Source organism: Echinops telfairi, unplaced genomic scaffold (genome assembly GCF_000313985.2).
Source record: "Echinops telfairi isolate 266 unplaced genomic scaffold, ASM31398v2 ScPeMD7_1;HRSCAF=3_0, whole genome shotgun sequence".
Classification (NCBI taxonomy): Eukaryota; Metazoa; Chordata; class Mammalia; order Afrosoricida; family Tenrecidae; genus Echinops; species Echinops telfairi.
Window position 1 is genome coordinate 937391 of NW_022103896.1, and position 9527 is coordinate 946917.

At 44.4% G+C, this 9527-nt stretch overlaps 2 protein-coding genes across 2 annotated transcripts in view; both read right to left on the reverse strand.

Moving 5' to 3' along the window:
- Positions 1–2906, reverse strand: part of ZNF707 (zinc finger protein 707) — a 7798-nt gene extending 4892 nt beyond the window's left edge. The window contains exons 1-2 of the mRNA XM_045286818.1: positions 2864–2906; positions 2508–2569 (exon numbers count right to left, since the gene is read on the reverse strand). Of these exons, the coding sequence (XP_045142753.1) occupies positions 2508–2569; positions 2864–2906 (105 nt within the window). The remainder of the gene's footprint in view (positions 1–2507; positions 2570–2863) is intronic.
- Positions 2907–5255: 2349 nt separating this feature from the next.
- ZNF623 (zinc finger protein 623) lies at positions 5256–7875 on the reverse strand. The gene has a single exon (XM_004718063.4). It carries the CDS (start codon positions 7808–7810, stop codon positions 6404–6406), a length of 1407 nt encoding a protein of 468 aa, XP_004718120.2. The 5' UTR covers positions 7811–7875; the 3' UTR covers positions 5256–6403.
- Positions 7876–9527: the final 1652 nt, after the last annotated feature.

Here is a 9527-nt window from a genome sequence, read left to right on the forward strand (position 1 = left end):
TGCTACTTAACTGCAATTGTTAGCTAAAGAATCATGTACAGGTGCCAAGTTGACAAGGGTGTGGATTGAGATAAAGTTTATTGTGCCAACCTGGCCTATAAACACATGTGGGATTAATTGAAGGGTGGAGAGATAAATGGCTCGGTGAGCCTCGACTTTCTGGTTCTAGGGTCTCTTGCTCTCTGATGGTTGAACCAGGGTGCAGCTGCCTTAGTCAATTCCCTGCTTTAGCTGGCAAGGCTCACTTCTGTGGATTTGATTTCCTAGTTTACCCAAACTAACACAAGCTCCCAATAAAATGGCTTGTTAAAAAATTTTAAGCTATTTAATCATGGAATTATATGTGAAAACTACTTAAAAAGGAAAAAACCAAACTTGACCAATGTTTACCATGGTTGCAGGAAAATGTGTTGTCGTTTAGGGGGTACTGAGTTTACACTAATGGTGGTGGAATAATTTGAAGAGGGAGATCAATAATGGTTGTACAATATGAAAAGTATAATTAATGGCACTGAATCATATGAACTGGAGAATTGTTTCCTTGTGTATATTTTTGCCACAATTAGAAAAAACATCACATGAATGAGTACAAGGAAGAAAGTGTTCTAGAATTGATTGTGGTGATAATTGTACAACTATTCTTGATATGATTGCATTACTGGATTGTATGACATGTGGATGAAGTGCTAATAACTGTTCTATGTTTGAGACAGGGTCTCTTTTGCAGCCTAAAGCACACCTGAGCTTAAGAACTGGGAGAGTGATGTCGCCGAAAGCACCCTGCTTGGGGTTAGGAATCCCAGCTCCAGAGTTCAGCTCCTTTATTTCCGGTTGGACTTCCTCATTCTAAGGTCTTGGCTCTCTGGTTGTTTCTGGGTTCCTTGAAGATCCCCTGGTAGCTTGGTATCCATCTTCTCCCATCTCTGCTTCTCTAGATTTCTTGCTTAACCTTTTATATCTCAAAAAAAAAGATGGATGTAAGGGGGCACAGACCCCCAACCCCAACTAATCCTGCCTCACTGACATGTCTGAGAGCTAAATTCTGAACAGCTGGTTTGCAGAGGGCTTTGGGTGGCAGTGGCAGCCCCAAATCCATTAGCAGAGTCCCCACTGAACTTCTGAGCATTAACCAAGAATGTAGATAACTTTGCCCTCAGGCAGGATGCCTTGGAGAGTGGATTACCTCCAGTCCCCTTGGACCAGCCCGAGGAGGGGCAGTGTCTCTCCCTTAGGGGCTGGCCTAGGTGTCCTTGATGGAGGTCACCATACCAGGGATTGTACAAGGGTGGCACAGTTAGGAGTCATGCCCTAGCAGTCTTGCCCTGACTGATCTTGTAAGCCCTTCTAGCTACCCATGTGTACGTATCCCAATCTTGGTCCCAATCTTGGTCCCATTCCCGCATCTGTAGTCCCACCTGTAATTGTGATATGTTGATCTACCACCTATCGTGCTTTTGTGACAAGTTCTTTTGTCCTGCCTCCCTCCAGTGATCTTGCTCCTTCACTGTGAACCCTTGGACACCATAGTCTTTGTGTTGTCTCTTTGAAGACTTAATAAATGGTCTCTTTAAATTGTATTTGCAATGGTATCTATTTTGTACTGTAAAAAAATTTTTTTTAAATAGAGGGCAGAAAACAAAGCAGAACCGTGTGAGAAGGTGCTTCCTCCTGCACTGCTCCTTCAGAGGCCCCTGCTGGCCAAGCAGGACTTCACAGGAGATGGTAAGGGCCCTGCTGCATCTTCACAGAGCAGGCAAGGGAGGCTAAACTAGCAGCTGGCAGAGGAAATGACTCCCGTACCTGGGTCCCTGGTGCTGCCGTAAGCTCACCGAGTTCCCCTCACCAGTGCGCATTCTGATCTAGCAGCCTTGTTAACACTCCTTAAACACCCTGGTGTGCGCTGGGTTAAGCAGGGCTACAAACTGCGAGGCAGGCAGCTCAGTCTTACCACCCACCACGCTCACTGAAGAATACTGAATCTCAGAAACTGGAATTGACCAGCGGCGGTTGGGTTTTTGTTTGAAACACTCAACTCCAAACCAATACATTTCTTCTCACTCTGATGGTAGCTTTGTCTCTTACTTTACAGAGAAATTTATGTGTTTGGATATAATTGAGTAAAACAAACTTTCAGGAACATACTAGTATTGAATTATTTGATAGCAAGGAGGTCACCGCAGTGGCCTGTAGCACTAGAGTTCTGCATATAATCACTGTGGTGGAATGAGCTTTTTTTCCCCCTCTAAATTTCTTATAGCTCTTCTACCCAAATCTCTGTAATGCCCACCAACTGATTGAGTAGTATTGTGCAAATAGGGTGAGGAGCACCAATAGAGAGGACTAGTCCGTTTTCATTATCACCCCCTCCCCACCCTGCCCCCAGGCTTAAAGGATGAGCCATTTCTGGAGCAGAGACCCTGGAAGACCTCCGGAGAGCACACTCAAGGCCTCTGCCTGCAGTGTGTGTGTGTGTGCTGAGACCAAGTGCATCAGAGACTGTGGGGTACCTTGGCCTCATCCGGCTGGAGACTGTGGAACAGAAACAGGACTGTCCTCCTGTCCCACGGAGCTAAAGGCCAAGGGACCATGTGACTGAGAGGCTGAGTACCTTAGAGAGACTGGTAGTGGTTGGGGAGACAAATGACTGTATTCTTATTGTCTGCTGATCCTTACTTGTGGGAACCTATTGGCTTCCTTAATGAACCCCCTTGAAAAATAGAAAAACATACAACCCCTTAATTGTGAGTAGTCTCAACCCCAAGCCCAGCATAGATGCTGAGTGCAGTGAGAAGAATGGTTGGTGTCAGACTAATGAAGGAAACACTGAACATGGAACACCACCTGCCTCCTGGCATAGACCAGCCATGGGACTTGGCCATGTCCTCCTCCAAGCCACTTATTGCCATTGCGGCCACCCACTACCCAAGGGCCCTCTCAACTGAGCTTTCCACTCCCAAAAGTCAGTCTGGGAAACCACTGGGGGAGGCTATGGGTCTAGCAGTTATATAAATAGGCTAGGAGTCCTGGTCTCATCTTGGTCACATATTGGGCTGGGAACTGTAAGGTCCGAGGTGTAAACCACCAGCTGCTCCAAGGAAGAACGATGGGCCTTTTACTCCTGTAGTTGCCTTCTCAGAAAGTCTCGGGCCGTTCTACCCTGTCCTGTAGGGCCATTATGCATCAGTGCAGACCCGAGGGCCATGTCTGGTTTGTTGCTTTTCCTCTAAGTGGTGGCCGCATGTCAAGTCACATGGAGATCACAAAGGGAAGGCCCTTCCTCAGGAGCCCACAGAGGAAGTTTTTTCCCCAAGAGCTGGTGCCCTGAAATGGAACTTAAGATTCAGGTTTATTCAGGATCCTAAATTTTTAGAAAATATTTTATTGTTAAAGGCATTCAACTTGTGGTTATTTCTATAACAGCGCAAGGCAATATATGTGTGACGGGACAAAGATCATGAAAATTTCCCGTTTTTGACGTTGATACACACACATATATAACCACGAAGGGCATGAATGTCTGTTTCTATCCAGTGTCCAACAGGTTGGTTTCAGCTCTGAGTGATCCTGTCGGGCAGAGGACAGCCTCCTAGGGTCTCAGACTTGTGACCCTTAGACGAGAAGCCAGTCTCATCTCTCATACGGAGCTGCGATGAGTTTGAACTGCCAATCTTGCAGACAGCAGTCCAAAGCATCACCCACTGTTAACAGTAGGGCTCCCAGCTTTACGGCGTCAGCCAGGTCAATGGCCCCCCTTGGGCTTTCTGCGTAGTGTGTAGTAGGGTCAATGGATGAGTACCTGGTTTTCAGGGCCATTTTTAAGACCCTCCTTTCCTCCATTGGATAAACCGCCACACCTTCATAAAATGTAACTGTACATGCACGGAGTATCCCTCTCACTCTATGTCTCTCTTCACCCCAGTATTAGTTATATATTTTAAAATAAACTGTCTTATAGTTTAAGTGTTCAGCCAGGTAACAGGACTGCTTCCGCAGCATAATGTTTTAGCTATCCCAGTTCTTTTGCATTTCCTTAAAAGTTCTGAGATGATGAACATAAAAACAAGTTTAAGCCTGCCAATTCTGGAGCACGGTTTACCTTTCCATCTATTTAGATCTGTCCAAGAGAAAGAACATGTATTTACATACTTTTACACCAATGCTCATATCCGTTTTATTCATAATAGTCTTAACCAAGAAAAAAGAAGCCCAAATGTACACTCGGAGGCAAATGAATAAACAAATGGTGTGTTTATTCATACCCTAGCAATACTACTCAGCAAAGAACGACTGAAACACTCAAGAGCTTGGCTGAATCGCAAACATGCTGAGGGATTAACTCTGACACAAGCGTACAAATGAGCTGATCTACACAGACTTCTAGAATAAGGAGACTCTACAGTGGCATCAGACTAGTGGTTACCTGGGGCTGCGGTGGGATTGTCAGGGAAACAGCAGAAAACACTTTTTGGGGTGATCATGGTATTATCTATCTTGAGTGTAGTGACAATTACTTGGGTGTATGCACTGACCAAAAAAATGACATTTAAAATAGGTGTTTCACTGTATAAAGATGGCCTGGTAACCTCTCCTTCTATACCACTCAAAAATCTCTGGTAACTATTTTTCCAGTAGATGAAGTAGTGCATGAACTTTTTCAAAACAACGGCCCACTCAAAGGTTCTAAGGTTGCTAAAAATTAAGACGTCTGTCATGCTCCCCGTCTCTGCTCTCAGGAATCCTCCCTCAAGGCTTTTCCCTTTAGCTCCCTTGTCTTGTGTAGATCACTTCAAATGCACCTTTTCTGTGATGTCTTCCTTACACCGTGAGTACACTGGAGATTTACCAACAAAGTAAAAACAATGTGCTCAAAAACAAGTGACATTCTGGGTGTGGTCTAAAGGCAATAAGTATGAGGAACCCTAATCGGATGCTGGTTACTGCCTGTAGTGTCTGAGCTATATAGAAACAAATACTGAGTGGCAATACTGGGAGGGTAGAGGGAGAGTGGGTAGGAAAGAGGGAACCGATTACAAGGTCACCTCCTCCCTGGGGGACAGACAACCGAAAAGTGGGTGAAGGGAGACGTCGGACAGGGCAAGATATGACAAAATAATAATTTACAAATTATCAAGGGCTCATGAGGGAGGGGGGAGCGGGGAGGGAGGGGGAAAATGAGGACCTAATGCCGGGGGCTTAAGTGGAGAGGAAATGTTTGGAGGACGATGAGGGCAATGAATGTACAAATGCGCTTTACACAATTGATGTGTGTATGGACTGTGATAAGAGTTGTATGAGCCCGTAACAAAACGATTAAAAAAAGAGAAACAAACACTACCACAGGGCTAAGAATAAAGGATATTGTAACAGAACAGATCAGACTCACATTAGAAGAAACGAGATACGCTTAGAAAATTTAAAACTAGCAGGATAGAAATGACAAACAGGATTTAACTACAGATTTTATGGTGGCGGCTACATTGTTCTTTCAATTGCCTTGTGCTGGGCACTGGGGCACATGCATGAGCCAGGCTTGATCACTGTCCTCGAAGAACACACAGCATGAGACTGGTACAAAAGCATGTGGCTGACAAACCACAGTAAGCCCAGTAACAAAGGTGGACACTGAACATGAAGGCAGAGAAGAAGGAAACCTAGCTAAGCCTGAGGGAAAAGGTCCCTGGACATGAGGAAGAGGGAAGGGGAGGCCCTTCAACGTGGACAAAGGGTAGGAGGAAGGAAAGAAGTTGGTGGGTGTGTCGGACTATTACTCTGGCAGATAGCTAAACGTGGGAGATGAGGCCACGGAAGCAGAAGGCCTTAGGGTGCATGCATGGGACCTTGGACTCCATCCTAAGGACAGTAGGGAAGGAACCAGTGACTTTTAAATAAGAACGTATTCACCCAAAAAAAAAAAACAATTAAAAAAAAAAGTATTCACCAACCTGCCTATCTGATAAAGTAAAATTTGCTAAGCCACTTTAAGTATGATAAGATTAGCTACATAATTCCACCCTAAAATTGATTTAAGGATGTCAATAATTACAAAATAGAGACTTTCTCTAGACCTGTTCCCATAGCTCCATCTGAAAGTCAGCTGTAAAATCAAATGGTTCTCTTAAGGACAAGCATGCATGGCTGAAGGAATTTTGAAGTCCAATGCCCTGCAAAGTGGTACAGGTGGAGCCCACTGCAAAAACAGTATCACCTGTGACTTTGGAAAATTCTGATACAGCCAGATCCTAAAATCGGTGTGAATCATGATTCAAAACACTCATTTCTAAGTATCATTCATTGAGCTGGAGAATAATTTTAAGTCATCTGTATGCTCCCCTTGACATAAAGAGTTCTCACTGAAATGTATAGCTACCTCCCTCAAGTCAAGCCCCTCTTGGTAAACACATTTTTAATCTGAAGTGGGATTAAAATCTTTTTCATGCTGACTATACTCATAGAGTTTCTCTTCAGAATGAATTTTCTGGTGTTGAATGAAGTTTGATCTCTGAATAAAGCCTTTCCCACAATGACTACACACATAGGGTTTCTCACCAGTGTGAATAATCTGATGTAGAAGTAGCTTTGAGCTTTGAATGAAAGCTTTCCCACAGTCTTTACATTCAAAAGGTCTCTCCCCAGTGTGGATTTTCTGATGTTCAGAAAGGTGGGCTTTCTGGAGAAAGGCTTTCCCACATTCTTTACATTCATATACTCTTTCCCCGGTGTGAATTTTCTGGTGTCTAATAAGGTATGAACTCAGAAAAAACGCTTTCCCACATTCATTGCATTCATAGAGTTTCTCTCCAGTGTGAATTCTCTGATGCTGAGTGAAATTGGACGTCTGGCTGAAGCGTTTTCCACATTCATTACAAACATACGGTCTCTCTCCAGTATGAATTCTCTGATGCTGGATGAGCTTTGAACTCCGGATGAAGGCTTTCCCACATTCATTGCACTCAAAAGGTCTCTCCCCAGTGTGGATTCTCTGGTGTTCAATGAGGTCCGATCGGTGTCGGAAGGCCTTTCCACACTCTTTACATTCATACTGTTTCACCTCCGTATGGATCTGGTAATGGCGGACAAGGCTTGAGCTCCGAATGAAGGCCTTTCCACATTCACTGCATTCATAGGGCCTTTCTCCTGTGTGGGTCCTCTGGTGCCGAATAAGTAGTGAACTCTGACTGAAGCCCTTTCCACATTCTCTGCACTCGTATGGCCTCTCACGGGTATGCACGCGCTGGTGTCGAAGAAGGTCTGAGCTGTGACAGAAGGCTTTCCCACACTGTGTACATTTAAATGGCTTCCCCCCTGTGTGTATCCGCTGGTGCTCAATAAGATTTGAACAGTGAAGGAAGTTTTTCCCACACACCTCGCATACGTAAAGTCTTTCTCCAGTGTGAATTCTTTGATGCTCAGTGAGGCATGAGCTCTGACGGAAGCTTTTCCCACAGTGATCACATTCATAAAGTTTCTCCCCAGTATGAGAAAGTTGATGCCTAATTAGGTCTGAGTGACACGTGAAGCTTTTGCCACACGTATCACATTGACTGGCTTCCCCTTCTGTAAGTTCTCTCTGAAGTATGAGAAAGTTAGAGTTCAGAGTTGGACTAATTTCTGATTTATTAAACATCTGATCTGTCGCTCCTGTTTGGATTTTCCAGTGAGTAACTGTCACTTGCCTGAAACCTGCTTCAGTGGGAGAGTGGCTCAGGCTCTGCTCTTCAGGGTTTCCTGACAGCCCCTCTAATCTAGGTCCAGGGACTTCCCCAGACTCAAGGGCAGAGGGCTCCATCGCAGCAAGTTTTTCTGACATCATATGATGTGACTTTTCATCCTTGTGAATTCAAGAATTTGAAGTATTTCAAGTAGCACAATCAGTTGCTACTTTAGGATCTGAAACAAAAGAATAAAGAGATCATCTTTCCTTTTTGTATCACAAAAGAGTCGACCAAAGCAGATCTCCAAGAAGACTCATCCGAGAAGCGGGAGAGGACACTGAGTGCTCTGCCCAGCATACTGTCCATCGCGACCCTCATGCTCACCCCACATCAACTGTTACCACTCAGAAAAGCTTCTCTGTGCTTCTACCTCTAACATATTAAGTTCCTGTGGGTAGACAGGCCTTTTGGGGTATTAAACTCCTCTGACCCTCAATCTTGGATGGGTACCAGGTAATACCTATTCACAACTCTAGTCCCTCAACAACTGAGTAGGGGCATGACTTGGATGCATTAAAAAGAAATCAAGACATAATTTCCTAAAGACATACAAACTCATGGATCCCATCTCATTTTCACTGCCGCTCATAACTTCATGTCATTCTTTCCTTCCTCAGCTAGTTTAGTTTCCATGGTCTGATACAGTAATTTTAAGTCAAATGTCATAATCTTTATATTTACACTCAACTCACTCATCTCCTTTCCTTCTATCGCGATAAAAAAAAAAAATCCCAAATATGTCCATCGTGCTTTCTGCTGCCTGTCTTGTTGCAGGAAGAGCGCTCTTTTGACAACCCTTTTCCTGATGGAACCTGCTAGCTGCTAGCAGTTCTTCATGGTCTGAGTCACAGCGGTGTTCTAACAAGTCTAACCCAAGCAGGCAGCTTTACCAAACAAAAGTGTTCCTTCACAGTCCAGAGGCTACAAGCCCAAGTCGCTGCTCTACAGGGGTGCTCTCTCTGTATTAGCTCTGGGGATACTTCTGTCTCCTTTCAACACCATTAGCTCAGTGTTCCTCGGAGAGCCACGTGTCCTGGCTCTACAAAGATGCAGCACACAGGGACTCCGTGTCCAAAGGGCATCCTCAAACCCTAGCTCGCCTTTCTTGGTGGTTGTCAAATGCCTCCCTCTTTACTCACTTCTTAGATCAAAGGTGATACAGCAAAGAGACAACAGTTTACATCCTAATGTGATGAGTATCTTAAACTATGATCTTAAAAACACACAACACTACGGTTCCCTCTTCCCCAGGAGGAAAAGGAACCACTGAAACGGAAGACACGTGAAAGCAAGCAGTCAGTGGACTCAAGGACTGCATGAAAAGCAGTCTGGGTCTGAGACCAGAACTAGAAGGTATGTGGCTGCTACAACCCAATGTTCTGAAAAGGATCACATTAGAAGGTTCTAGGTAGTCTGGGAGCAACAAGGAACAAAACTCAACATGATAAAAATAGATCCATTAGGTACTGGTGGAACCTCAAGACTGTGGTTCCTTCCCACTCCTGAAGTCTGGTGTGGGGGCGGACTCTGTGGTTCAGTTTCCAGCCACACAGGTCTATCAGGAACAACACCACTAGTGAGGTATGCACACCTTCGAATAATTAACCTTTGAGATCAACAAGGTAACATCTACCCAAGGACAAACAAAGTTCAGAAGGGTTAGGAAACAATGAAGACGATGGTGGAAAACACAAAGAAAAAGGAGGTAAGTGATGTTAAGTTGCTAGGATTGCACTCAATGACATGAAAAAATGTAAATTAACTGCTGAATGGAAACCTGATCTACTCTGCAAACTTTCACCCAGTTACCATAGA

Bases quoted from the DNA above. Each gene is read 5' to 3' on its own strand.
- ZNF623 (XM_004718063.4), bottom strand. From the start codon at position 7,810: ATGATGTCAGAAAAACTTGCTGCGATGGAGCCCTCTGCCCTTGAGTCT.